The sequence below is a fragment of the Lepidochelys olivacea genome (genome assembly GCF_965140295.1).
Source record: "Lepidochelys olivacea isolate rLepOli2 genome assembly, chromosome: 23".
NCBI classification, from domain to species: domain Eukaryota; kingdom Metazoa; phylum Chordata; order Testudines; family Cheloniidae; genus Lepidochelys; species Lepidochelys olivacea.
This window is the reverse complement of record NC_140433.1, coordinates 14,814,916-14,842,788: the sequence shown is the minus strand read 5'-3', so window position 1 is coordinate 14,842,788 and position 27,873 is coordinate 14,814,916. Positions and strand designations below refer to the sequence as shown.

At 68.4% G+C, this 27,873-nt stretch overlaps 2 protein-coding genes across 2 annotated transcripts in view; one reads left to right on the top strand and one right to left on the bottom strand.

Moving 5' to 3' along the window:
• Positions 1-19: 19 nt before the first annotated feature.
• On the bottom strand, positions 20-10,247 carry CCDC22 (CCC complex scaffolding subunit CCDC22). Its single transcript, XM_084612504.1, has 17 exons — positions 10,161-10,247; positions 9,383-9,465; positions 8,786-8,963; positions 8,534-8,666; positions 8,259-8,365; positions 6,807-6,873; positions 6,378-6,547; positions 5,988-6,197; positions 5,554-5,625; positions 5,150-5,269; positions 2,178-2,414; positions 1,992-2,093; positions 1,590-1,697; positions 1,215-1,310; positions 872-931; positions 574-648; positions 20-476 (listed from the first exon to the last, which is right to left on the bottom strand). Exons 2-17 carry the CDS (start codon positions 9,430-9,432, stop codon positions 363-365), a joined length of 1,899 nt encoding a protein of 632 aa, XP_084468630.1. The 5' UTR covers positions 9,433-9,465; positions 10,161-10,247; the 3' UTR covers positions 20-362.
• Positions 10,248-12,816: 2,569 nt separating this feature from the next.
• Positions 12,817-27,873, top strand: part of CACNA1F (calcium voltage-gated channel subunit alpha1 F) — a 41,833-nt gene continuing 26,776 nt past the window's right edge. The window contains exons 1-16 of the mRNA XM_084612806.1: positions 12,817-12,947; positions 14,024-14,163; positions 14,497-14,639; positions 15,709-15,861; positions 15,932-16,128; positions 16,966-17,069; positions 17,984-18,150; positions 20,071-20,154; positions 21,383-21,470; positions 21,591-21,617; positions 22,269-22,429; positions 23,726-23,951; positions 24,757-24,964; positions 27,148-27,268; positions 27,550-27,637; positions 27,774-27,828. Coding sequence (XP_084468932.1) covers positions 12,864-12,947; positions 14,024-14,163; positions 14,497-14,639; positions 15,709-15,861; positions 15,932-16,128; positions 16,966-17,069; positions 17,984-18,150; positions 20,071-20,154; positions 21,383-21,470; positions 21,591-21,617; positions 22,269-22,429; positions 23,726-23,951; positions 24,757-24,964; positions 27,148-27,268; positions 27,550-27,637; positions 27,774-27,828 — 2,046 coding nt within the window. The 5' untranslated portion in view covers positions 12,817-12,863. The remainder of the gene's footprint in view (positions 12,948-14,023; positions 14,164-14,496; positions 14,640-15,708; positions 15,862-15,931; positions 16,129-16,965; positions 17,070-17,983; positions 18,151-20,070; positions 20,155-21,382; positions 21,471-21,590; positions 21,618-22,268; positions 22,430-23,725; positions 23,952-24,756; positions 24,965-27,147; positions 27,269-27,549; positions 27,638-27,773; positions 27,829-27,873) is intronic.

The following is a 27,873-nucleotide window of genomic DNA, read 5'->3' as shown; positions in this document are numbered from 1 at the left end:
CGCCCTTGGACACAGGAGCTGTCTGCAAAACCATGGACTTTATTGACCTCGTTCCACCAGGGGAATTGGAGGGACGGACGCGGCACCCCAGCCACAGCTACCTTGACCCCAGGCTGCAGGGGGGGGGAATAAAAGGAGCAAAATCCAGCACCCCCGGCTCAGCTGCTGTTTGGTGGGGGAAATGGCGGGGGCTGGTGCAGCAGTTGGCAGGGGAGAGAAATGGGGGGGGGTTACCCCAGCAGCTACCGGGGGCCGGAAGTGGGGGGCTTGGATGGCGCCCGGGGGGAGTGGAGAATGGGGTGGGCGCCCCAGCAGAGAAAGGGGATGGGGGGCCCAGTGGAGGGGCGTTATATGCAGCCGTCTCAGGGGTCCCGGCTCCTCCCCAGCAGCGCCGCGTTCTCCTGCCGCAGGGCCCGGTAGTCGCTTAGGATCCGCTCCAGGTTGGCCAAGGTCTTCTTGGCCCCCTCGCTCTCGATCTGCGGGGGCAGATTAACTCCTTCAGCGCTGGAGCTGGGAGGCCCCCGCATTCCGGCCCCGCCCGCCCCCAGGCCCGGCTCCCCCCCCAACCCTCACCTGCTCCTCCAGGTCCCGGATCTCCCGCTGGATGGCCCCCGCGTCCTCGATCGTCTGGATCAGCTGGCTGCAGTTCTGGGGGGCAGCAGGGCAGGGGTTAATGAGTCCCCCGGCCGGGCTGCCCCAGCCCCCCACCCACCTGGGCTACAGCAGCCCCCCCGGCCATTCCCCCCCCCCCCACTGGTCCCTTAGATCCACTCCTGGGTCTCTGGTACCCCCAGCCAACGAGAGCTGCCCCCCACTCTGCCCCCACTGAGACACCCCTGGTTCCCCCCGGCCTGTATCCCCCCACACCCACCTCGTGAAGAGCCGCCAGGTACTTATAGGCCTTCCGAACCGACTCGTCCCGCTTGGCGTCCTGAGGGGGGCACAGAGTCAAGAGGGGAGTCAGAAAGCCTGCTCCCCACACTTCCCCCCCCAATTGCCCGAGGCCAGCCCCCCCAGGGGAGCCCCAAAGCCCCCCAGTCACTCTCCTCTCTCCACCCGCGCAAGGGGCCCCTTTGGGGATCCACCTTATATTCCCCCCACACCCCTCCCTTCCATAACCCCAGGGGAGCACCCCTATACAGCCCCCCCTCCAGGCACCCCACATCTCCCCACCACTCCCCCAGTCCAGCCCCCCTCCTCAGGAGCTCCCCCACCTTGAAGACCAGCTCGTCGGTGACGGCGAAGGTCCGGTCCAGCTTCCCCGTCAGCCCGTTGATCTCCTTCTGCAGGGCCCGGGTGTCTGACAGGATCTGGGGGGCGGAGGAGAAGAGATCTACTACCGCTGCCGGGGGGGGAGCCCCCCCATAGCTCGGGGACCCGGCCCTGCCCGTGGCATGGATAAGAGCTCGACTTCCGCGGCTGCAAAGGGCAAGGCCGGGGGGTGGGGATAAAAGCCATAAGTTACCGCTGCACCCCAGGGGAGCGCCCCCTCCAACCCAAGAGGGGAGGGGTAACCTGGGGGCATCTCCGGCCTGCGGAAGCTGCCGAGGGCAGGGGGGGCCCGGGGGGCGATTCCCCCCCCCGGTTACCTTGGTGATCTCCTCCTTCTGCTTGCGGATGTTGCCGACGATCTCCAGGATGCGCTGGGTGTAGGCTGCCCGCGACACGTCCTTGGGGAGCACCTCGAGCTCCGTCAGCTGGGGGGGGCGGGGGGGTCAGCGTCTGCCCCAGCCCCCCCCACCGGGCCCGGCCAGGGGGGCCCCACACGCACGGGGGGGGGGGATCGTGCGCCCAGGGGATGTGCAAAACCAGCGGGCAAAGAGGGCTCCCCCCCCCCCCCCGCGGGGCATGCAAATCGCAGCCCATGCCGCCCGGCCAGCCCCACTTCTCCCACCCGGGCCCCGCCCCCCGCCCGAGAGGCCCCGCCCCCCGCCCGAGAGGCCCCGCCCCCGCCCGAGAGGCCCCGCCCCCGCCCGAGAGGCCCCGCCCACCAGTTGCCGGCACAGCTCCTCCTTGCGCCGGGCCTCAGCGGCCGCGCTCCGTCCACACTCGTGCAGGGCCTGGATCTCCGCGACCCGCCGGGTCGACTCCAGCTGCGGGGGGAGAAGGGGGTGAGCGGGGGGGCAGCCCCCGGGCGGAGCCCCGCCCCCGCTGAGCAGCCCCGCCCCCACGCTCACCTGGCGGGAGTGGCGGGCGGCCCGCAGGTGCCGATACTGATCCACGAGCGGCCCCCGGCGCGTCTCCCACTGGGCGGCCAGGTGCACCAGGCGCTGGGCGCTGCCCTCCACCAGCAGCTGCAGCGCGGCCAGGTTCCTCCCCGCCTCCGGCAGCAGCTCCAGCGCACGGCGCTGTACGCGCAGGGTCCGCTCGCGGCCCCCCAGAGCCAGCCGCTGCTGGCACAGCCCTGCCGCCGCCTGGGGGCAGAGAGACCGGGGAGCGCGGACCCCCGACACCCCAGACACCCCCGCCCGGGGGCAGAGAGACCGGGGAGCGCGGACCCCCGACACCCCAGACACCCCCGCCCGGGGGCAGAGAGACCGGGGAGCGCGGACCCCCGACACCCCCAGACACCCCCGCCCGGGGGCAGAGAGACCGGGGAGCGCGGACCCCCGACACCCCCAAACAGCCCCACCCGGGGGCAGAGAGAGATGGGGAGCGCGGACCCCCGACACCCCAGACACCCCCGCCCGGGGGCAGAGAGACCGGGGAGCGCGGACCCCCGACACCCCCAAACAGCCCCACCCGGGGGCAGAGAGAGATGGGGAGCACGGACCCCCGACACCCCCAAACAGCCCCACCCGGGGGCAGAGAGAGATGGGGAGCGCGGACCCCCGACACCCCCAGACAGCCCCACCCGGGGGCAGAGAGAGATGGGGAGCGCGGACCCCCGACACCCCAGACACCCCCGCCCGGGGGCAGAGAGACCGGGGAGCGCGGACCCCCGACACCCCCAAACAGCCCCACCCGGGGGCAGAGAGAGATGGGGAGCGCGGACCCCCGACACCCCCAGACACCCCCGCCCGGGGGCAGAGAGACCGGGGAGCGCGGACCCCCGACACCCCCAGACACCCCCGCCCGGGGGCAGAGAGACCGGGGAGCGCGGACCCCCGACACCCCCAAACAGCCCCACCCGGGGGCAGAGAGAGATGGGGAGCACGGACCCCCGACACCCCCAAACAGCCCCACCCGGGGGCAGAGAGAGATGGGGAGCACGGACCCCCGACACCCCCAGACACCCCCGCCCGGGGGCAGAGAGACCGGGGAGCACGGACCCCCGACACCCCCAGACACCCCCGCCCGGGGGCAGAGAGACCGGGGAGCGCGGACCCCCGACACCCCCAGACACCCCCGCCCAGGGGCAGAGAGAGATGGGGAGCGCGGACCCCCGACACCCCCAGACACCCCCGCCCGGGGGCAGAGAGACCGGGGAGCACGGACCCCCGACACCCCCAGACACCCCCGCCCGGGGGCAGAGAGACCGGGGAGCGCGGACCCCCGACATCCCCAAACACCAGGGGCAGAGAGACCGGGGAGCACGGACCCCCGACACCCCCAGACACCCCCGCCCGGGGGCAGAGAGACCGGGGAGCACGGACCCCCGACACCCCCAGACACCCCCGCCCGGGGGCAGAGAGACCGGGGAGTGCGGACCCCCGACATCCCCAGACACCAGGGGCAGAGAGACCGGGGAGCACGGACCCCCGACACCCCCAAACAGCCCCACCCGGGGGCAGAGAGACCGGGGAGCGCGGACCCCCGACATCCCCAAACACCAGAGGCAGAGAGACCGGGGAGCATGGACCCCCGACACCCCCAAACAGCCCCACCCGGGGGCAGAGAGAGATGGGGAGCACGGACCCCCGACACCCCCAGACACCCCCGCCCGGGGGCAGAGAGACCGGGGAGCACGGACCCCCGACACCCCCAGACACCCCCGCCCGGGGGCAGAGAGACCGGGGAGCGCGGACCCCCAACATCCCCAAACACCAGGGGCAGAGAGACCGAGGAGCACGGACCCCCGACACCCCCAAACAGCCCCACCCGGGGGCAGAGAGAGATGGGGAGCGCGGACCCCCGACACCCCCAGACACCCCCGCCCAGGGGCAGAGAGAGATGGGGAGCGCGGACCCCCGACACCCCCAGACACCCCCGCCCGGGGGCAGAGAGACCGGGGAGCGCGGACCCCCGACACCCCCAGACACCTGCCCGGGGGCAGAGAGACCGGGGAGCGCGGACCCCCGACACCCCCAGACACCCCCGCCCGGGAGCAGAGAGACCGGGGAGCGCGGACCCCCGACACCCCCAAACACCAGGGGCAGAGAGACCGGGGAGCACGGACCCCCGACACCCCCAAACAGCCCCACCCGGGGGCAGAGAGAGATGGGGAGCACGGACCCCCGACACCCCCAAACAGCCCCACCCGGGGGCAGAGAGAGATGGGGAGCACGGACCCCCGACACCCCCAAACAGCCCCACCCGGGGGCAGAGAGACCGGGGAGCACGGACCCCCGACACCCCCAGACACCCCCGCCCAGGGGCAGAGAGAGATGGGGAGCGCGGACCCCCGACACCCCCAGACACACCCGCCCGGGAGCAGAGAGACCGGGGAGCACGGACCCCCGACACCCCCAGACACCCCCGCCCGGGGGCAGAGAGACCGGGGAGCGCGGACCCCCGACATCCCCAAACACCAGGGGCAGAGAGACCGGGGAGCACGGACCCCCGACACCCCCAGACACCCCCGCCCGGGGGCAGAGAGACCGGGGAGCACGGACCCCCGACACCCCCAGACACCCCCGCCCGGGGGCAGAGAGACCGGGGAGTGCGGACCCCCGACATCCCCAAACACCAGGGGCAGAGAGACCGGGGAGCACGGACCCCCGACACCCCCGCCCGGGGGCAGAGAGACCGGGGAGCACGGACCCCCGACACCCCCAGACACCCCCGCCCGGGGGCAGAGAGAGATGGGGAGAGCGGACCCCCAGCCCGCCCGCTTCGGGGCAGAGAGACTGGGGAGCATGGACCCCCGACACCCCCAGACACCCCCGCCTGGGGGCAGAGAGACATGGGGAGCATGGACCCTCCCCCCCAAGACATGGTTGCCCCCCCGCCCCGGGGGAAACGTCCCAGCCCCCCCCCCGCCCCTCACCTGGGAAAGGCTCAGCTCCAGCACCTTCACCTCCCCCCCGACGGCCTCCATCTCGGCCTCCAGGCGCCGCAGCTCCCCCTGCAGGCCGGCCAGCTCCTCCGCCTGCCGCACCAGCTCCTCCTGGGGCGGGGAGAGGGTCTCAAGGCCAGCATGGGGGGGGGCAGCGGGGGGGCATCCTGGGAACACCCCTCCCCACCCCCCAGCTGGCTGAGTCCTGCCAGGGACCACTGGGGTAGCAACGAGAACTGGCCATCATTAGGGTCCAGGATTAACGATCAGCGAGGTGGTAGCTCTGAATTCCCAGCTGTTTTGGGGTCCCCCAGAGCACCCTTCCGGACCCTGCCTCGGGGTCCCCCAACCGCTGAGCACTCCCCCCGCTTTTTAAGGGGGTCCCCCCCCACTACCTGCGCCGAGGTCTTGGAGGACGGGAGAGTTTCCACCGCTGCCTGCATCTGCCCCACGAGTTCCTGAGGGTCCTGGGGGGCCAAAAGGGGGCAGTCACAGAGGGCCTCTCCCCTCAGCCCCCTCCACACTATCACTCCCCCAAAATTTCCCAGAGTCCCTCCAGAGCCCGAAAGCCTGCAGCGCCCCCATTCCCTGCCCGGCCCCCCAGATTCCCCTCTCCCAGCCACCCCATCCCCCCCAAGTGTCCCTCAACCTCCTGGGTAGCCCCTAACCCCCACCTCCATCCCCCCCAATCCCGCATCCGCCCAGACTCACCCAAGTCTGTCCAGGTACCCGGAGTTCTGAGCCCCCCAGCCTCCCCCAAGGCCCCCCCCATTCCCCACAGCCCCCCAACTCCCCCCCCCCATGTTCCAGCTCCCGGCCCCACAGGTACCTGTTCGTGCGCCAGGCGCTGGGCGCGGCTGAAGCGGGACCCCTTGGCCAGGGCCCCCCCGGTGCCCCCCGCGCTCAGCAGCCCCAGCATCTGGGCCAGGTCCGGCGCCCCTGGCTGGGGGGGACCAGCGGCGCCGTGGGGGGGGGCGGCCTGACGCAGTTGGTCCAGCAGGCGGTGCCGGAGCCGCTGGTGCTTCCACTGCACGTACTCCTGGGGGGAGATAAAATGGGGGGGCAGTGCGATTGGGGGACCCCCCTGCAGCAACCCCCCCGGGGCATGTATTCCTTGGAGGCCAGGGGACCCCAAACCCCTCCCCCCATGAGGGACCCTCCACAAACATCCAGGACCCTCCCCACCCCAGGCAAGAGCCCCCCCCGCAGCCCCCCTCACCTTGGGGGGCAGGCGAGATGCCAGCCCCTGGCTCTGCCAGTCGGCCTCCCAGTCGTGCTGCGCCCCCAGGTCGCCTGCGTGACGCTCCAGCAGGGACGGGGCCACGGCGCCCGGCCGGGGGGGCTGGGCTGACACCGGGGGCAGGAACCCCCCGAAAAACTCCCGGCGCTCTGCGGGGGGGGGGAACATGGAGGTCAGAGCCCGCCCCCCACGCCGCCTCCCCCACCTCCCACCCATGCCCCAAATCCAGCCCCACAGACCCCTTCCCCCAGCCAACTCGACCTCGATCCACACTCCCTGCCTCGACCCCCTGGCTCCCACCCACGCCCTCTCAATCCATGTCCCCTCCACCCCTCTGTGCCCCCAATCCTGCTGCACCCGACCCCTCTTGAGCTCAGATCCAGCCCCTGCCCCCTTCCCGTCATCTACCAACAGGCCCCGAATCGCGGGGCAGGACCAAGGGGTGGGCGTGAAACGGCTTCAGCAGACAGGTGCCCTGCAGGGAGAAAACCAACACTGTTAGCCTGTGGAACTGCCTGCCACAGGACCCATTTGAGATAGGAAAGGGGGGCGCTGCCAGGGAACACCTGTGGAGTGAATCCTGGGGGGGGGGGGAGGCGGGTTATGGGGCGGTAGCACCTCGCAGACAGAGAGAGATGACGGGCCATTTCCATCATATGGGGGCGGGGCAATGCGGGAAAACAGGAAGTCCCGCCCCGCCAGCAGACCGACTTCTGCTCAGCTCTGCACCCAGCTTCGTGGGGCCCCGGCGTGGGAGGGATTTAAGGCCAGAGCTGTTCTCGGGCCGGGGGCTGGACAGGACGCCCCCCGCCACGCAGAGAACACGTCACAGGCCACGGCAGGGGCAGGTTATCGGCCGGCCTGAAGAGACGGTTCAGAGACGGATACTGCGGCGGGTTCAAACGCCACGAAATCCAACCGGTGCGTTTGTGGAGACTCAGAACGACACTGTCAGCAGAAGCGAACTCGAGCTCGTTAACGTCACGCACGTGACGCAGGTTAATTAGAAGACGAACCAGAACCTAACGCCGGTTCCTACATCATCTCAGGAACGTCACCCACCGGCCTTTTCCTCCCTATCGCAAACCTTCTTGACGGTTACTCTTAATAATAGAGTGTAATTCGCACCCGAAACCTTTCAGTGTCAGAACCACGATTATTCACCAGCCTTGTGTCAACTGAAACTTGTCGAGTTTCTAAAAATATTTGTTACCAGTCCCTTTGCGCCTGGAGGAAACGTCACATTTACACAGCCCCATTTACTCCGGAGCTCGTTTACCGAAGGCTGGTTAAGACGACGAGGTGAAGGATCCACTCTCATTTGAATATACGATCGATGTATTTCGTGCGTTAAACTGGACTATGCCAGGTTGAAGTCGACAACACACGAATTACAACAAAACACATCATTTATTAAATAAACGGGACCTGGTCTGGAATACGTTACACCTACAGGTAAAACAGAACGTCGAGTATTGTCCCATATATAAAATTCAATACGGGACGTCATGTTTAGTGTTTACAGATCATTGTGTATCGAGTAAATTCTGCATTATATTTATTCTGTTATAAAACAGGAGAATGTAATTAATTAATCTCGAGTACAATGATGTGTATTTAGCAGGTGTGAGGGGAGACGTGACGTGGGCACAGGCCACGGGACCCAACCCAGCCGGGTCTACGGGGGGGAGCCCCGAGGCCCGGCTGGGGAGGGAGGGAAGCGAAGCAAACGCTGCAGCCAGGACGCCGGGGTAGATGGGCCCGTGGGGCTGGGCTGCTGCGTGTGGCTGTGGTGTGGATACAGGGCTCGCCGGCTCGACACGTGGGTCGGAACCGGGGGCGCGGAGGGAAGGGACCCACCTGCAGCAGCTGTAGCCGGGGGGTGCGGCACGCGGGGGGCACCCAGGGCGTCCCCAGCTGCTCCTTGATCTTCGCTGCAATGGCACGGAGTAACCCGGCCGACTTCCCTGCAAGGGGGGCAAAGGTCATGGCCAGCAGCAGCGCCCCCCCGATCCCCAGATCCCCCCCCCCGAGCACCCCCTCCGATCCGCCCCCCTGGCACACCTTCAACCCGGCGGTGTGGCCCCTCCCCGTGCCCCACGAGCCTCCCCTGCCCCCCCCACCCCCCCGGGTACCGGCGGGCTGCCTGGCGTCCTCAGCGTCGTCCCTGGGCAGCTTCTCCACCAGGAACAGCAGAAGGCGCCGGATCTCGGGCTCGTTGCTGTACAGAAAAGTCTGGTATCCGACCTCGCCCTGGTAGCCCAGCTCCTGGCGGGGGAGGGAGCGTCAGGACTCCTGGGTTCTCTCCCCGGCTCGGGGAGGGCAGCGGGGTCTGGGGGGGGTTAGAGCAGCGGGAGCTGGGAGCCAGGATGCCTGGGTTCTCTCACCTGGCAGGCCTGGGCCAGGCTGGTGCCGATGCGGAACCGGGCCGACATGCCGGGGGGCAGCACGTGGCCAAGGCTGGCACCCAGCGACGGGTGAATGACGCGGAGGCATCGCACCACCGACTCCACGATCAGCTCCGTGGTGAACTCCCGCAGGCTCTGCACCTCCTCGGGGACCTGCCTGGGGGGCGCCGGGGAGCCGCCGTCAGACAGCGCCCCCAGGTGGGCAGGGACCCGGTGCCACGGTGCAGCCACCGCTGGGGGGCGGCCGCTAGGAAACAGCTGCATATAACACCGCAGAGGGGCGGCTCGCCCAGCGCTGAAATTCGACCAGCCCCGACTGCCCGGGGAGAGCCCCCCGCTGAGCCCCCGACCCCGCTTCCTGCCCCCCGGCATCCCCTAGCACCCAGCACTAGGGGAGACCCCCCCCAGCAGAGCCCCCAACCCCGCTTCCTGCCCCCCGGCATCCCCTAGCACCCAGCACTAGGGGAGACCCCCCCCAGCAGAGCCCCCGACACCCAGGCCCGACTGCCCGGGGAGGGCCCCCTGGCGAGACCCCCTGCCCCCCAGCACGGTGCCCCCGCAGGGGGCGGGGCTTACGTTCCGGAGAGGCGGAGCGAGTGGATGAGGATCTTGTCGACCTCTTCCATGGTGGGGGTCGAGGGGCCCCCAGGCAGCGACCCCTGGGGGAGAAAAGTGGGCGGGGCATTGCAGCCGGAGCCGAGCAGCCCCCGCAGCCAGCCCCCCCCCCGCTGCACACCTGGCGCCAGCCCCCCCCCCGCGCTGCACACCTGGCGCCAGCCCCCCCCCGCGCTGCACACCTGGCGCCAGCCCCCCCCGCTGCACACCTGGCGCCAGCCCCCCCCCCGCGCTGCACACCTGGCGCCAGCCCCCCCCCCGCGCTGCACACCTGGCGCCAGCCCCCCCCCCGCTGCACACCTGGCGCCAGCCCCCCCCCCGCGCTGCACACCTGGCGCCAGCCCCCCCCCCGCTGCACACCTGGCGCCAGCCCCCCCCCCCGCTGCACACCTGGCGCCAGCCCCCCCCCGCTGCACACCTGGCGCCAGCCCCCCCCCGCTGCACACCTGGCGCCAGCCCCCCCCCCGCTGCACACCTGGCGCCAGCCCCCCCCCGCTGCACACCTGGCGCCAGCCCCCCCCCGCGCTGCACACCTGGCTCCAGCCCCCCCCCGCTGCACACCTGGCGCCAGCCCCCCCCCGCTGCACACCTGGCGCCAGCCCCCCCCCGCAGGAAGTGGGGCAGAGGGACGTGGGGGGCACAGTTGGGGGTACAGAAGTGAGGGGGGATGGGCAGGGGCAGCTCCCGGGGAACAGGGGCTGGGGGGGTCCGGGGGGGGCGGGGGCTGGTTCACACTCACGGGCTCCCTCTTTGCGCTTCGGCGAGCCACGGAGTCACAGGACCCGCTGCAGGGACCGCTGGGAATTGCAGTCCAGCCCCGCCCCCAGCCGGGGCATGCTGGGAATTGCAGTCCAGCCCCGCCCCCAGCCGGGGCATGCTGGGAATTGTAGTCCAGCCCCGCCCCCTGCCGGGGTATGCTGGGAATTGTAGTCCAGCTCCTTCCCGCCCGCCCGGTGCACGCTGGGAATTGTAGTCCAGCCCCAACCTCCCTAACCGGGTGCATGCTGGGACGTGTAGTCCTAGTTACCACCATGGCCCCAATCCCGGGCCCGGAGCGGCTGCTGGTCCCGGGTGCGGGTTCTCCGGGCGCCCCCAGAGCAGGAGGTTCGGAAGCGGGAGCGGCCCCGGGCGACTGGCCCCAGAGCACCCCGACGTCCCATCCTGCGCCCGGCTCCTTCGGGGGCGGCTCCCTGGCCCTGCGTCTTCTGGGCCCCAGGGGAAAGGGGGGCGCTGAAAAGCCAGGGTCCGGCAGAGATGCAGGGAAGCCGACCCAGGGCCTTCGCCACCCCCCTCTTCCCCCTGGCTGTAGCCGGCGAGGCCCTGTGGGGTGAACTCTCGGCATCGGCTGGAGCAACCCCCCGCCCCCCACGTTCCCGTCAAGTCCCCAGCTTTCAACTCTCGGCCTCGCTCCCACTCCTGGGTGTTCCCGGGCTCAGTGGCTCCCCCATTAATGGAGAGGAGGGGCTGGGGTTGGGGGGGGCTTTGCCCCACTTGTCCCAGAGCTTCCCATGGAACCAGGTCTTTGGGGGGGAGGGGAGAGAGGCTCCCAGAATGCACTGGGGCCAGCAAGAATCCTGGAGTGTGTGTGTGTGGGGGGGTCGCCACTGAGCTCCCAGAATGCAATGGGGCAAGCAAGAGTCAAGGAAGAGGGTCAGGGATGGGGGGCAGGGGGTGGGGGTCTTGACATTCCCCGAATGCCATTGGGCAACTAGGGTTGCCAGGGAGGCCGGACGTGCCGGCCGCTTCTGGGAGCCCCCTGAGGTCGGCGCCGCCTGGAGCCTGCACCCCGACCCCTTCGGCCCCAGCCACAGCCCTCCCCCCGCTCTGCCCCCCAACCCCCTGCCCCAGCCTGGGGAAAGTGAGTGAGGGTGGGGGACAGCGAGAGACGGAGCGAGGGGGTGGGGCCTCGGGGCGGGGGCGGGGCTGGGGGGTTCGGTTTGGGGCAAGTAGAAAGGTGGCAAACACTAGGGCAAAGGGGAGTCTGCAAAGGGGAGGGGGCAGGGTTCTAAGGCTCCCAGAATGCACCGGGGCGAGGGGGAGTTGGGGGACCTGGGGGGCTCCCAGAATGCACCGGGGCGAGGGGGAGTTGGGGGACCTGGGGGGCTCCCAGAATGCATCAGCGGTGAGGGGGAGTTGGGGGGGCACATGGAGGCTGCCTTTGCCCCCAGCTTTCCCTGCCACTCCCCCCTCCCTCCAGCAGATGCCCACCCCCCTCGGTGCCCGACACCACCGGGGCAGGGGGGCCGGATGGTCCCCCCCACTAGCCCACGCAGGCCTCTGAAGCTAATCCCCCTTAATCCGCGGCCGAGCCAGGGACAGCGACGGGACGAGACGGAGGAAGAGCGGGAGAGAAAGGGGACACCGGGGGACTGCTGGGGGGCCCTGGGGGTGGCAGGGCACCTGGGGGGAGCAGGGCCTGTGGGGCACCGGGGGGGGAACAGGGACAAGGAACACCCAGGGGGCACCCTATCACCAGCTCTCGCCCCCCCCCACCTGGGCCGGCTCCCCATGAGAGGAGGGGGGCTGGCGAGAGGCTGCCAGGAGTGTGGGGGGCTTTTCCCCAAGGCCCCCCATCTCCGCCGTAGGGGGTCAGCCGGGCAAAGAGGTTAACCCCCCACCCTGCTTCGTGCCCCCCCCAACCCAGGATGTTGGAGTTGGAGGAGAACGGGAGGGGTAAGTGACCCTGATGGGGGGAGACCGGAGGAGGAGGCAGAGGGCTGGGGGGGGCTCCATGGGGGGCACATGCACTGACCCCCCCCAGTGCCCAGCACTAGGGGGGGTTGATGGAAGGGTTGGGGAGCTGTGGGGCATGGGGGAGTGGAAGGGCAGGGTGGCATGGAGGAGGCAGGGGGGCCTCATGGGGCAGGGCATGGGGCCCTGGGAAGGGGCTGGGATCTCCACGGAGGCGGGAGGGGGCAGGGGTCTCTGTGGGGGGAGGGAGCTCAGCGGGGGGGCCAGGGTCTCTGGGGTCACCACAGAGGGAGGGGGGCTCAGTGGGGGGCGCACTCTGACCCCTCTCCTCTCTCCCCCGCAGCGGTCGTCCCCCCCGACAGCCCGGGGTGGGGGGTGGAGGCCGGGGGACTGGGGACCGAGGCTGGCAGCCCCCCACCCACCCCCCGCCGGCGCTTGCCCCCCGCCAAGCACAAGACTCAGGGCAGCCCCACGGTGCCGCGCTCCCCCCGGGCCCTCTTCTGCCTCCGGCTCAACCACCCCCTGCGCCAGGCTGCCATCAGCATCGTCGAGTGGAAGCATCTGCCCTGCCAGAGGGGCTGGGGGGCAGGGGAGGGGGGCAGAGGGGGGTTGGGGGGAAGGGACTGTGCTAAAGGGGGGGCCAGGGGAGAAAGGGGGGCATGTGGGGGGGCACTGGGGGAAGGGGCAGGAGCACCCCCGTTCAGCTCCTTAACCCATCCCCTGCCCCAGGCCCTTCGACATCCTCATCCTCATGACCATCTTCGCCAACTGCGTGGCCCTGGGGGTCTACATCCCCTTCCCCGAGGACGACTCCAACACCGCCAACCACGACCTGGTGAGCCCCCGCGAACCCCGGCGTCCGGCCCAGCAACCCGGCCCCCCCACAGAGCCAGGAGCGAACCCCGGCGTCCGGCCCAGCAACCCGGCCCCCCCACAGAGCCGGGAGTGAACCCCGGCGTCCGGCCCAGCAACCCGGCCCCCCCAGAGCCGGGAGTGAACCCCGGCGTCCGGCCCAGCAACCCGGCCCCCCCACAGAGCCGGGAGCGAACCCCGGCGTCCGGCCCAGCAACCCGGCTCCCCCACAGAGCCGGGAGCGAACCCCGGCGTCCGGCCCAGCAACCCGGCTCCCCCACAGAGCCGGGAGCAAACCCCGGCATCCGGCCCAGCAACCCCACTCCTCCCAGAGCTGGGAGCGAACCCCGGCGTCCGGCCCAGCAACCCCACTCCTCCCAGAGCTGGGAGAGAACCCAGGCGTCCGGGCTCCCAGCCCCATGGCAGGCCCTGTGAGCCTCTTGGGCTGGCTCCCCTGGCCCGTCACCCAGACTTTGGGTTTAGCCTCATTAAGAGCTCGGAGCTAATGACTGTCCTTAACGAGCTGCTGGGTCCCTGGGCAGAAGTCATGGAGGAGTTGGAAGGAATTAGCTGCCGGGGGGGGGGGGGGGGGACGACGGGACGGGACGGGACGGGGGGGACTCCTGGGTTCTCTCACCAGTCCTGGCAGGGGAGTGGGGTCTGCTGGTTGGGGGGGGGCTGGGAGCCAGGACGCCTGGGTTCTCTGTCTCTCTGTGTCCCGGGCCATGAGCTCTAAGCCGCTTACCAGGCGGGGGGGCCGGGGGGACCTGTTGGCGCTAAGCCGGGACTATCTTGCACGTTCGCTCTTCTGCACAGGATTGTCCACCCGCTCCCCCCGCTGCTTGGGGCCTGCCCGGACGCCAGGGTTCCTTTCTTCCAGGGATGACCCCCCCCACTCCCGGACACCTGGGTCTGTTTCCCAGCAGGAAGGGCCCCCAGGACACTTTGGTTCATTCTGTAGGATGCAGGGGGCCGTTTGGGTGTCTGTGGCTCACGGGGGTGGGGGTTGGTGGTGCCCGGACACCTGGGTTCAATTCCCGTCTCCCCCCCCCCCAACAGGAGCAGGTGGAGTACGTCTTCCTCATCATCTTCACGGTGGAGACGTTCCTGAAGATCATCGCGTACGGGCTGGTTCTGCACCCCAGTGCCTATATCCGCAACGGCTGGAACCTGCTGGACTTCGTCATCGTGGTGGTGGGGTGCGTCCCCCGCCGCCCCCCCGCGCCCTGCTGGGTCACTGCCGCCTCCGACTGGGCTCCCCCTACGGCCCCCAACACCCCGCTGGGCCCACCACCCTGCTGGGCCCTAGCCGGGCCCCCCACCTCCGCCCCCTGCCCTGCTGGGTCACCACCGCCCCACCGGGCTGTCCAATGCCCCGCCAAGACCCCCCCAGGCCTCCCGCCACCCTGCTGGGCCCCTGCCACCCTGCTGGGCTCCCCCTCCCCACAGGGACAGGGCTGGGTGAGGGCTGGTGCCCCCTAGAGGGCTCCATCCCCCCCGGGTGCCCCCCTCACCTGCCCGCTCTCCCGCAGGTTGTTCAGCGTGATCTTGGAGCAAGCGTCCCACAAGCCCGGGGACGCCCACCACATGAGCGGCAAACCGGGGGGCTTCGACGTCAAAGCCCTGAGGGCCTTCCGCGTGCTCCGCCCCTTGCGCCTCGTCTCCGGCGTCCCCAGTAAGGACCGAGGGCCCGCCGGCAAATGCCAGCCCTGGGGGCCAGGCACTGGGGGGGGGTTGCTGTGTGCTGCATTGCGGGAGTTGTGTTGAGATGTATGACGTCCCAGCACACTGCCTCACTGCACAGTTATGCATTGTGTACTCTCATTGGACGGAAATGCAATGCACTCCACGCTGCAGGGTGTGACCCTGCACATCGGCGAGTCGCAGTGCGTGTTGTCTCACTGCGCAGTGGTGCACTGCACTGTATCCTGCATGGTGTGACACTGCACAACGGTGAGTTTCACTGAGTGTAGTGTCATTGTGTAGTGATTCGTTGCCCTGCATGCTGTACGAGGTCACACTGCCCCAGGGCGCACTGCACTGCAAGCCATTTCTTTGCACCCTGCTCTATTACACTGCAACCCATTTTGCTGCAGTGTTGCATTTCACTGTATTCTTATGAGATCGCACTGCACCGTGGCGCGTCACACTGCATGCGCTGTGAGGTCGCACTGCACCGTGGCGCGTCACACTGCATGCTCTGTGAGGTTGCACTGCACCGTGGCGCGTCACACTGCATGCTCTGTGAAGTTGCACTGCACCGTGGCACATCACACTGCATGAGCTGTGAGGTCGCACTGCACCGTGGCGCGTCGCACTGCACGCTCTGTGAGGTCGCACTGCACCGTGGCGCGTCGCACTGCACGCTCTGTGAGGTCGCACTGCACCGTGGCTCGTCGCACTGCACGCTCTGTGAGGTCGCACTGCACCGTGGCGCGTCGCACTGCACGCTCTGTGAGGTCGCACTGCACCGTGGCGCGTCGCACTGCATGCTCTGTGAGGTCGCACTGCACCGTGGCGCGTCGCACTGCATGCTCTGTGAGGTCGCACTGCGCCTTGGCACATCACACTGCATGCGCTGTGAGGTTGCACTGCACCGTGGCACGTCGCACTGCATGCTCTGTGAGGTCGCACTGCGCCGTGGCGCGTCGCACTGCATGCTGTCACATTGCACGCCTCTGCTGCGGTGCACTGCATGAACTGCCCCCAGGCCTGACGCCCCCAGCCTGACCCCTCCCCCGCAGGTCTGCACATTGTGCTCAACTCCATCATGAAGGCCATGGTGCCCCTGCTGCACATCGCGCTGCTCGTCCTCTTCGTCATCATCATCTACGCCATCATCGGCCTGGAGCTCTTCATCGGCCGCATGCACAAGACCTGCTTCCTCGTCGGCTCAGGTACCCGCCCCGCCCGCAGCCCCCCCCAGCCTGCCCGGGGCCCCGCCTGACCCCTCCGTCCCTCCCCCAGACCTGGAGGCCGAGGAGGACCCCTCGCCCTGCGCCTTTTCGGGGCACGGCCGGGAGTGTCCCCTCAACAACACCGAGTGCCGGGGCCGCTGGGAGGGGCCCAACGGCGGGATCACCAACTTCGACAACTTCTTCTTCGCCATGCTCACCGTCTTCCAGTGCATCACCATGGAGGGCTGGACCGACGTGCTCTACTGGGTGAGCCCCCACCCTGGGGGACCCTCCAAACCCACAGGGATCCCCCTGCACCCCAACCGCCCCCGCTCCCCAAACCCCTGGAGATCCCCCTGTCCCGGGGTCCCCGGGCGATGCTCTGACCTGCTCCCTACGAAGCCAGGCCAGACTCTGGGGGAGTCTCCTCTCGGGGAGCAGCCTGTCTGCAGGACACACAGCTCCCCCGGCTTCCCCCTTCCTGGGTCTGACCCCGGAGCCTCCAGCCTCCTCTGCCCTACGGCGCTTCCCACAGTGAGTCTGCTCAGGCGGGGTCCGGGGGGGGCCAGAGGGTCCTGCCCCCCAACTCCGCACTCAGACGGGACTCTCAGCCAGCCGGGGAAACAGAAGGTATATTAGACGACAGGAACAGGGACTAACACAGAGCTTGTAGGTACAGAGAACAGGACCCCTCAGCTGGGTCCATTTTGGGGGGCAGTGAGCCAGACTCCCCGTCTGCCCTTCACTCCATGTCCCAGCCAGCCCCAAACTGAAACTCCCTACAGCCCCTCCTCCCCTGGGCTTTGTCTCTTTCCCGGGCCAGGAGGTCACCGGATCCCTTTGTTCTCCAGCCCTTTAGCTCTCACCTTGCAGGGGGAAGGGCCCAGGCCATCAGTGGCCAGGAGACAGAGTGTCACCATTTATGTACCCTGGCTCTTTGCTCTGCAACAGTTACACCCCCTGCCTTATCCCACCCCCTAGAGCCTTACGAAATGCTTAGGGGAAACTGAGGCACCCCTACAGTATTCAGAGAAAACAAAGAACATTCCCACTTCGTCACATCCCCTGACACCACACCCCCTCTGTCCCCTGTCCCCCCCACAGATGCAGGATGCTATGGGGCACGAGCTGCCCTGGGTTTACTTCGTCAGCCTGGTCATCTTCGGCTCCTTCTTCGTCCTCAACCTTGTGCTGGGGGTGCTGAGCGGGTAAGGCTGGGGCCTGGCCCAGTAAGGGGTGGGGGCTGGCTGGGTAAGGAGGGACCTGGCTGGGTAAGGTGGGGGCTTGCTGGGTAAGGGGGGACCTGGCCAGGTAAGAGGGGGGCTAGCCAGGTAAGGAGAGGCCTAGCTGGGTAAGAGGGGGGCAGGCCACGTAAGGGGATGTGCCCAGCTCTGGGGAGGAGCTCAGGGAGTACATGGGGCTGTTGGGTGGGAGGTGGCTTGGAGCCAGCCCAAACTGAAACTCTCTCCAGCCCCTCCTCCCCTGGGCTTTGTCCCTTTCCTGGGCCAGGAGGTCACCGGATCCCTTTGTTCTCCAGCCCTTTAGCTCTCACCTGGCAGGGGGAAGGGCCCAGGCCACCAGTGGCCAGGAGACAGGGTGTCGGCCATTCTCTGTGTCCAGACCCCTGCACACACCTGCCCTCTAGGGCTCTGCAATGACCATACCCCCCATCCCACCCCCTAGAGACTTAAGAACTGCCTGGGGGAAACTGAGGCACCCCCCACACTATTCAGAGGAGACATTAAGAACGATCCCACTTCGTCACATCAGCATGTTGGGGCATGTGCAGAGGGGAAGCATGTTCTAAGCATGTCAGGCATGTGCAGGGGGAGCCAGGCGACAAGCATGGGGGGGAGCGTGTTCTCCGTGCGTTGGGGTGTGTGCGACTGGATTGTGTGTGCCTTTGGCATGTCAGTTGCGTGGACGGATCATAGACATGCGGCAGGCCGTGCCGCCAGGCGCTGTGTGTCACTGGCATGTTGAGGCGTGTGGGTGGATCACACCGGCGAGGCGCAGCTCAAAGCAGGGGCAGCTGGATCCCGCATGTGCTTCCCGTGTTCGCCCAGCGTGTGCTTAGCGTGTTGCTGCGTGTGCCGGGGGGTTAACCCCTCGCTGCCCGCAGGGAGTTCTCCAAGGAGCGGGAGAAGGCCAAAGCGCGGGGCGACTTCCAGAAGCTGCGGGAGAAGCAGCAGATGGAGGAGGATCTCAGGGGCTACCTGGACTGGATCACACAGGCCGAGGACATCGACCCCGACGACGAGGAGGGGGACCCGGAGGACAAGCACTCCCGTGAGACCCCTGCCCTACGGCGCCCCTCGCTCCCGACCTGCCGCCCCCCACAGGGCAGCCAGTCCCCCTCCGACCCGCGAGCCCAGGCCTGGGTGTCTGGGGCAGCAGATTCTGCCCCCCGGCCGGGGGGGGCGAGTTACCGCCAGCTGTGTTGGGGGCAGCTGCGGGCCGGGGATTAGCAGGCAGAGAAATGAGACTTCCAGGCCAGGAGATTAGTGGGCACCTGAGTAAATTACCAGCTGGGGAGGGGGTCGGGCGGGATCCTGGCAGTGGGAGGGGGGGGCGGGCGGGGAAGAGATCGGGGAGGGGGCAGGAGCAGAGCCTGGTTTCTCTCAGCAGAGCAGGGCGGGGGCTGGGGACATTGCAGAGTTGTAATCTTCCCCCCAGCAGTGCCCCGGGGGGGCAATTAGCAGCTGTGTGGCACCAGGTGCCCTTCCCACAGGGGCAGCCCGGGCGAGTCCCTGCCTCCAGCGGGGCTCCCCCGCCCCGGCTATGCTGAGTTAATTGCTCGCTGGGGCCTCGTTAGTCTCACTGGGTCAGGGACGCTGGGGTCAATTATACACCCCCCCGCCAGAGCCGGGGAGAGAACCCAGGTGTCCTGGTTCCCAGCCCTAACTGCTGGGGTCCCTCTTGTACAGCGTGGGGAGCTGTATCGGGGGGTTGGGTGGATCAGTCCCTGGGGCCTGCCAAAACCCATGATGCCTGGGGGGGGGGGGGTCACATCCCTTCTTTGTCACAGCACTCACGTCTGTGTGTCTTGTCTCTCATTCCCCACCCCCACACGTCCTCCTGTCCGTCCGCCCATCCCCACACGCCCCATCCCTCCATCCGTCTGTCCATCCCTCCATCCCTCCCCACACGCCCCATCCCTCCATCCCTCCCCACACGCCCCATCCCTCCGTCCGTCTGTCCATCCCTCCATCCCTCCCCACATGCCCCATCCCTCTGTCCGTCTGTCCATCCCTCCCCACACGCCCCATCCCTCTGTCCGTCTGTCCATCCCTCCCCACACGCCCCATCCCTCCGTCCGTCCATCCCCACACGCTCCATCCCTCCATCCGTCCGTCCATCCCCACACGCTCCATCCCCACACGCCCCATCCCTTTCTCCGTCTGTCCATCCCTCCATCCCTCCCCACACGCCCCATCCCTCCATCCATCCATCCACCCATCCCCACACGCCCCATCCCTCTGTCTGTCTGTCCATTCCTCCATCCCTCCCCACACGCCCCATCCCTTCCTCCGTCTGTCCATCCCTCCATCCCTCCCCACACGCCCCATCCCTCCATCCATCCATCCACCCATCCCCACACGCCCCATCCCTCTGTCTGTCTGTCCATTCCTCCATCCCTCCCCACACGCCCCATCCCTTCCTCCGTCTGTCCATCCCTCCATCCCTCCCCACACGCCCCATCCCTCCATCCATCCATCCACCCATCCCCACACGCCCCATCCCTCTGTCTGTCTGTCCATTCCTCCATCCCTCCCCACATGCCCCATCCCTCCATCCGTCTGTCTATCCCTCCATCCCTCCCCACACGCCCCATTCCTCCGTCCGTCTCTCCATCCCTCCATCCCTCCCCACACGCCCCATCCCTCCGTCCGTCTGTCCATCCCTCCATCCCTCCCCACATGCCCCATCCCTCTGTCCGTCTGTCCATCCCTCCCCACACGCCCCATCCCTCTGTCCGTCCGTCCATCCCTCCCCACACGCCCCATCCCTCCGTCCGTCCGTCCATCCCCACACGCTCCATCCCTCCGTCCGTCCGTCCATCCCCACACGCTCCATCCCCACACGCCCCATCCCTCCGTCCGTCTGTCCATCCCTCCATCCCTCCCCACACACCCCATCCCTCCGTCCGTCTGTCCATCCCTCCACACACGCCTCATCCCTCCGTCCGTCTGTCTCTCCCTGAGGAAGGTGTGACCGTGGAAGACCTGGCGGAGAAGAAGAGAGGCCGACTCCGGTGGCTCCGTCACTCAGGCCATTCCACCGACACCCACAGTAATGTGGCACCTCCGTCTCCGTCCGTCTGTCTGTCTGTGCCTGTGTGTCATCGCCGGGGTGGGCTTCACGTCTCCACCTGCCCCTCTGCCCCTGGCTGCTCATTAACATCCTCTTCCCAGCTCCCCCGCTGGGGTCTGCAGTGGAGTCAGGGCCGGATTCTGATCTCAGCTCCCCGGGGTCAATCCACAGTCACTCCTGATTGCAATGGGGGCAGGGCCGGATTCTGATCTCAGCTCCCGGGGTCAATCCGGAGTCACTCCTGATTGCAACTGAGCCAGGGCCGGATTCTGATCTCAGCTCCCCGGGGTCAATCCGGAGTCACTCCTGATTGCAATGGGGGCAGGGCTGGATTCTGATCTCAGCTCCCTGGGGTCAATCCAGAGTCACTCCTGATTGCAATGGAGCCAGGGCCGGATTCCGATCTCAGCTCCCCGGGGTCAATCCGGAGTCACTCCTGATTGCAATGGGGGCAAGGCTGGATTCTGATCTCAGCTCCCCCGGGGTCAAACCACAATCCCCCTGATTGAAATGGGGCCAGGGCCAGGTTCTGATCTCAGGTCCCATGGGATCAATCCAGAGTCACTCCTAATTGCAATGAGGGGAGGGCTGAATTCTGATCTCAGCTTCCCCGGTGTCATGGAGTGTGGGGGAGTCCAGGCCCTGCACCCCTCTTCCTGGGATTCACTGAGACTCTCAGCCAGCCAGTAAAACAGAAGGTTTTTTGGACAACAGGAACACAGCCCCCAACAGAGCTTGTGGGTACACCCAGGACCCCTCAGTCACGTCCTTCTGGGGGGCAGGGAGCTTAGACCCCAGCCCTGGGGTTCCCTGCGTTCCTCCACCCAGCCCCAAACTGAACCCAACCCCCCCCCAGCCGGCTCCCTCCTGCAGCCTGTGTCCAGTTCCCCGGGCAGAGGTGTCACCTCCCCCCCCCCCCCCCCGCTCAGGTGACAGGCTCTCAGGTCTCCCATTGAAACCCCCCAGCCACATTCACACTCCCCCCTCCCTGCTGCCTCACACCCGGGGTCAAACCAGAATCACCCCTGATTGCAACAGGGCCAGGGCCAATTCTGATCTCAGGTCCCATGGGGTCAATCCAGAGTCACTTCTGATTGTAATGGGGGCAGGTCTGGATTCTGATCTCAAGCCCCCAGGTCAATCCAGAGCCACCCAGCCAGCCGTGGGGGCGCTGAGGGGGGAGCTCACCCGTCCATCTCTCCCCCAGCCAGTCTCCCTGCGAGTGAATCGACTTCCATCAACACCGAGAACGTGGGCGAAGAGGAGCATCACACCGCCTGCTGCGACGTGTATCTGTGAGTGCTGGGTGGAAGGGCCCGTGCTGCGGGGGTCTGGGGGGCATAAACAGGCCCCAGGTCCCACCCCAGAGGTGGCTGCATTTGACTTTTCGTTTCTTTTCTCTTCGCTTTCTCCAGAGGCAAAATCTCAAAGACAAAATTCTGGTGAGTGGGAGTGAAGGAGGGGCCGTCTCAGCCCCGCAGTGAGGGAGTGTCTGTGGGGCCCAGCCCCGCTGATTCCCTGCAGGGGGCGCTGTCCTGGCCCACGGTGGGGGGGTCTCTGTGGGCCCCTGCAGGGGGCGCTGTCCTGGCTGGTGTGGGGGGGGTCTTGTGGGCGCTGTCCCGGCCCGGGGGGGGTCTCTGTGGGCCCCTGCAGGGGGCACTGTCCCGGCCCGGGGGGGGTCTCTGTTTGCCCCTGCAGGGGGCGCTGTCCCGGCCCGGGGGGGGTCTCTGTGGGCCCCTGCAGGGGGCACTGTCCCGGCCCGGGGGGGGTCTCTGTTTGCCCCTGCAGGGGGCGCTGTCCTGGCTGGTGGGGGGGGTCTCTGTGGGCCCCTGCAGGGGGCGCTGTCCCGGCCCGGGGGGGGTCTCCGTGGGCCCCTGCAGGGGGCGCTGTCCCGGCCCGGGGGGGGTCTCTGTGGGGCCCTGCAGGGGGCGCTGTCCTGGCTGGTGGGGGAGGTCTCTGTGGGCCCCTGCAGGGGGCGCTGTCCCGGCCCGGGGGGGGTCTCTGTGGGGCCCTGCAGGGGGCGCTGTCCCGGCCCGGGGGGGGGTCTCTGTGGGGCTCAGCCCCACCGACCCGCCCCCCACTCGGATCCCCAGCCGCCGCTGCCGGCGTACGAACCGGCTGCTGCGGAAGAGATGCCGCCTGGCGGTGAAATCCGTCTCCTTCTACTGGACGGTCCTGATCCTCGTCTTCCTCAACACGCTGACCATCGCCTCCGAGCACGACAACCAGCCCGACTGGCTGACCCAGATCCAGGGTGAGCCCAGGGCCGGGGGCCTGGGTCCCTCCCCAGCCCGGGGCGGGGCGCTGGGCACTGGTGGGTCAGAGTGCGGGGGGCTGGGAGCCAGGACTCCTGGGTTCTCTCCCGGCTCTGGGCGGGCGTTTATTATAGCTGCGGTGGGTCGCTTTCCCGAACAAACCTAAGGCCCCGTCCTGGTCCCAGAGTATCCCGATCTCCAGTGTCCTCAGCCCCAATCCCGATTTGTGATATTCCCGACCCAGTTTCCCCTGCCTGGGGTCTGCAGTAACCCAGCCGAGCTGCCCCTAAGGACGAGAAAGCCCAGTCCCAGTGGGGCCGGATCCCGGACGAAACTCTCGTTGCTCTTAACGCCAAACCCAGACAGGTCCCAGCCCCAATCTGTGCCGGACACCCCGAAACTGTGTCTGTGACCCCCAGGCGGTGAGCCCTCCGTCCAGTATCTCGCCAGGCCTCGGGGATCCTCCATTTCCCCCATCTCCCCGCCAGCCGACCCTAATCCCGACCGGTCTCCGAGAGATCCCCTCCTCCGTCAGCCGAGAGAATTTGTCTCTGCCTCTGCGCCGCCCAGCCGAATCCCCCCCAATCCCAAGCATCCGGCCCGGGAAATCCTAAACGCTTTGTTCCCATGCGACCGTCTCTGCCCTCAATCGTCCTGGCCTCCCTCCACCCTAATCCCTTCCTCATTCATCCAGCCCTGCAGCCTCCTAATCTCCTGGCCCATAGAATCCCACTTCCACGTAGTCCCGGACCCCCCCGGGAGATAATCTCAGTGTGAGATTTTCCAAATCCCCTGTCTAGGTAGCCCTTGTCCCCCTACTATATAATCCTGAGTGCAGGTATTCCCAATCCCGGTCCTAATCATAATCTCTCCCTGTGGTAACCTCTGGGATTACCCAAATCCCGCTCCTCTATAATCCCGGGCTCTGTGTCTAATAGCCCCTGGCCCAGAGAACATGCCCAATGTCCCCCGGCGAGAGCCCCCGAGATTATCCAAATCCCGCTCGTCAGTAATCCCGGCTCTGTGTCGAATAGCCCCTGTCCTAGAGAACAGACCCAATGTCCCCTGGCGAGATCCCCCCCAGATTACCCGAATCCCGCTCCTGGGTAATCCCGGCTCCGTGTCGAATAGAGAACACGCCCGGATCCCTGTAATCGCCCTCGGCGAGAGCCCCCCCAGCTTGTGCTAATCCTCGACCCTGCTAACCCGGCAAGCCCGGGTCGAGTCACTGCCCCGTGCCGGCCCCTCCTGCCCCCGGACGTCTGCCCCCGGCGTGACGCCCTGTCTCCCCCCAGCCTACGCCAACAAGGGGCTGCTGTCGCTCTTCACGCTGGAGATGCTGCTGAAGCTGTACAGCCTGGGCCTGCCGGCCTATTTCGCCAGCTTCTTCAACCGCTTCGACTGCTTCGTGGTGTGCGGGGGCATCCTGGAGACCCTGCTGGTGGAGCTGCGGGTCATGGAGCCGCTCGGCATCTCCGTGCTCCGCTGCGTCCGCTTGCTGCGCATCTTCAAAGTCACTAGGTCCGGCGGGGCTGGGGGACGGGAGTGGGGCTACGGGGGATCTGGCATGGGGCTGGGTGTCAGGGCTGGGCGTGGGGCTGGGGGCCGGGCGTGGGGCTCCGGGGGGCCGGGCATGGGGCTGGGGGCCGGGCGTGGGGCTCCGGGGGACCTGGCGTGGGGCTGGGGGCCGGGCGTGGGGCTCCGGGGGGCCGGGCGTGGGGCAGGGTGTCGAGCGCTGGAAGTGGGGCTGGGGGCCGGGCGTGGGGTTCTGGGGGACCTGGCGTGGGGCTGGGTGTTGGGCGCCGCGCGTGGGGCTGGGCACTGGGTGTTGATCCTCACCGCCCACCCCCCAGGCGCTGGGGGGTTACAAGGGGGCAGAGATTGGGCATGGGGGGCAGGGTGTGGGGCTGGGTCGGGTTTGATGTACCAGGTTGGCCCCCCACCTGAGGTCCTGGAGTCCCTCCCCGCCCCCCGGCCCCCGAGCCTGGGCTCCCTCCCCCTGCCCTGCTGTGCCAGGCCCAGTGCACACAGGGACACCCGTGGCTGCAAAAATCAGCTCTGGGTGGGAAGACTCAGCTCGGGGACCCCAGCCCCCCCTCTGGTGCACACCCAGAACTGTCGTCTCGCGCCGCAGAGAAACCTGTACAGCTCAAGCTCCTGAAATCCGCCCCCTCCCTCAATGCGGAGGAAGATCTGCACAGCTTCCCCCCCCACAGGCACGGGGCGTCGCGTGGGGCTGGGCTGGGCATGGGGCTGGGCCGGGCGTGGGGAAGGGGCCGTGTTTGGGCTCTGGGTCGCCCCGTCTCACCCCTCTTCCCTCCCGCAGGCACTGGGCGTCCCTGAGTAACCTGGTGGCCTCGCTGCTGAACTCCATGAAATCCATCGCGTCCCTGCTGCTGCTGCTCTTCCTCTTCATCATCATCTTCGCCCTGCTGGGCATGCAGCTCTTCGGGGGCAAGTTCAACTTCGACGAGACCCAGACCAAACGCAGCACGTTCGACACGTTCCCCCAGGCCCTGCTCACCGTCTTCCAGGTACCCCCGGGCCCCCCCGGGACCCCCCACGTTCGACACCTTCCCCCAGGCCCTGCTCACCGTCTTCCAGGTACCCCCCGGGGCCCCCCACGTTCGACACGTTCCCCCAGGCCCTGCTCACCGTCTTCCAGGTACCCCCCGGGTCCCCCCACGTTCGACACCTTCCCCCAGGCCCTGCTCACCGTCTTCCAGGTACCCCCCGGGGCCCCCCACGTTCGACACCTTCCCCCAGGCCCTGCTCACCGTCTTCCAGGTACCCCCGGGCCCCCCCGGGTCCCCCCACGTTCGACACCTTCCCCCAGGCCCTGCTCACCGTCTTCCAGGTACCCCCCGGGGCCCCCCACGTTCGACACCTTCCCCCAGGCCCTGCTCACCGTCTTCCAGGTACCCCCGGGCCCCCCCGGGCCCCCCCACGTTCGACACCTTCCCCCAGGCCCTGCTCACCGTCTTCCAGGTACCCCCCGGGGCCCCCCACGTTCGACACCTTCCCCCAGGCCCTGCTCACCGTCTTCCAGGTACCCCTGGGCCCCCCCGGGACCCCCCACGTTCGACACCTTCCCCCAGGCCCTGCTCACCGTCTTCCAGGTACCCCCCGGGGCCCCCCACGTTCGACACCTTCCCCCAGGCCCTGCTCACCGTCTTCCAGGTACCCCCGGGCCCCCCCGGGCCCCCCCACGTTCGACACCTTCCCCCAGGCCCTGCTCACCGTCTTCCAGGTACCCCCCGGGGCCCCCCACGTTCGACACCTTCCCCCAGGCCCTGCTCACCGTCTTCCAGGTACCCCCCGGGGCCCCCCACGTTCGACACCTTCCCCCAGGCCCTGCTCACCGTCTTCCAGGTACCCCCGGGCCCCCCCGGGACCCCCCACGTTCGACACCTTCCCCCAGGCCCTGCTCACCGTCTTCCAGGTACCCCCCGGGGCCCCCCACGTTCGACACCTTCCCCCAGGCCCTGCTCACCGTCTTCCAGGTACCCCCCGGGGCCCCCCACGTTCGACACCTTCCCCCAGGCCCTGCTCACCGTCTTCCAGGTACCCCCCGGGGCCCCCCACGTTCGACACCTTCCCCCAGGCCCTGCTCACCGTCTTCCAGGTACCCCCGGGCCCCCCCGGGCCCCCCCACGTTCGACACCTTCCCCCAGGCCCTGCTCACCGTCTTCCAGGTACCCCCCGGGGCCCCCCACGTTCGACACCTTCCCCCAGGCCCTGCTCACCGTCTTCCAGGTACCCCCGGGCCCCCCCGGGACCCCCCACGTTCGACACCTTCCCCCAGGCCCTGCTCACCGTCTTCCAGGTACCCCCCGGGGCCCCCCACGTTCGACACCTTCCCCCAGGCCCTGCTCACCGTCTTCCAGGTACCCCCGGGCCCCCCCGGGCCCCCCCACGTTCGACACCTTCCCCCAGGCCCTGCTCACCGTCTTCCAGGTACCCCCCGGGGCCCCCCACGTTCGACACCTTCCCCCAGGCCCTGCTCACCGTCTTCCAGGTACCCCCCGGGGCCCCCCACGTTCGACACCTTCCCCCAGGCCCTGCTCACCGTCTTCCAGGTACCCCCGGGCCCCCCCGGGACCCCCCACGTTCGACACCTTCCCCCAGGCCCTGCTCACCGTCTTCCAGGTACCCCCCGGGGCCCCCCACGTTCGACACCTTCCCCCAGGCCCTGCTCACCGTCTTCCAGGTACCCCCCGGGGCCCCCCACGTTCGACACCTTCCCCCAGGCCCTGCTCACCGTCTTCCAGGTACCCCCCGGGGCCCCCCACGTTCGACACCTTCCCCCAGGCCCTGCTCACCGTCTTCCAGGTACCCCCCGGGGCCCCCCACGTTCGACACCTTCCCCCAGGCCCTGCTCACCGTCTTCCAGGTACCCCCCGGGCCCCCCCGGAGCCCCCCACGTTCGACACCTTCCCCCAGGCCCTGCTCACCGTCTTCCAGGTACCCCCCGGGGCCCCCCGGAGCCCCCCCACGTTCGACACCTTCCCCCAGGCCCTGCTCACCGTCTTCCAGGTGCCCCCCTGAATCCCTCCCAGCTGCCCTGGGACCCCCAATTTAGACACCTTCCCCCAAACCCTGCTCACTGACTTCCAGGTCCCCCCCCATCCCCCAGAAACCCCTGGGAACCCCCTCTCCCCCTCCGGGGCACGCGCCAGCCCCCTGCCCCCCACTGACGGCTGCCCGGCCCCCCCAGATCCTGACGGGCGAGGACTGGAACGCGGTGATGTACGACGGGATCATGGCCTACGGGGGTCCCTACTTCCCCGGCATGCTGGTCTGTGTCTACTTCATCATCCTCTTCATTTGTGGCAACTGTACCCGCTTGGCCGGGGGGCTACAGGGGGCTGGGGCAATGGCTGTGGGGGGGAGGGGAGAGTTGACAGGCAGCTGGGGAGTAGTGGGGCAGTTCTCGAGCTGGGGGGTGGAGTAGGGGGGCAGCAGGGGCGGATCAGAAGCTGGTGGCAGGAGGGTGGGGGGCCCTGGAGCCAGGCAGTGTCGTGTGGGGGGGTGGCTGACATGGGGGGGTGAGTGGATTTGGGGTGGGGCTGAGGCAGAGGTTCCCCTGCACCCCTATTTTCCTGAGCCCCCCCCCCAGATATCCTGCTGAACGTCTTCCTGGCCATTGCTGTGGACAATTTGGCCGATGGGGACAACATCAACTCGTCCGCGGAGGAGAGCAAAAAGTGAGGCACCCGGACGCCTGGGTTCTCTCCCCGGCTCTGGGAGGGGAGGGAGCTGGTGGGTAAGAGGGGGGATGAGGCTGCCCGAATGCCTGGGTTCTCTCCCTATCTCTGCTCTGAGCCCCCCTGTTCCCCGCAGGGGGAAGCTGGCGGATGAAGCCCCGGGCAGCGGCAGCCAGGATGGCAGCGTGAAGGTAAGAAGTGGCTCCCCCCAGCGTGGGGCAGCCCAGTCCCCCCCG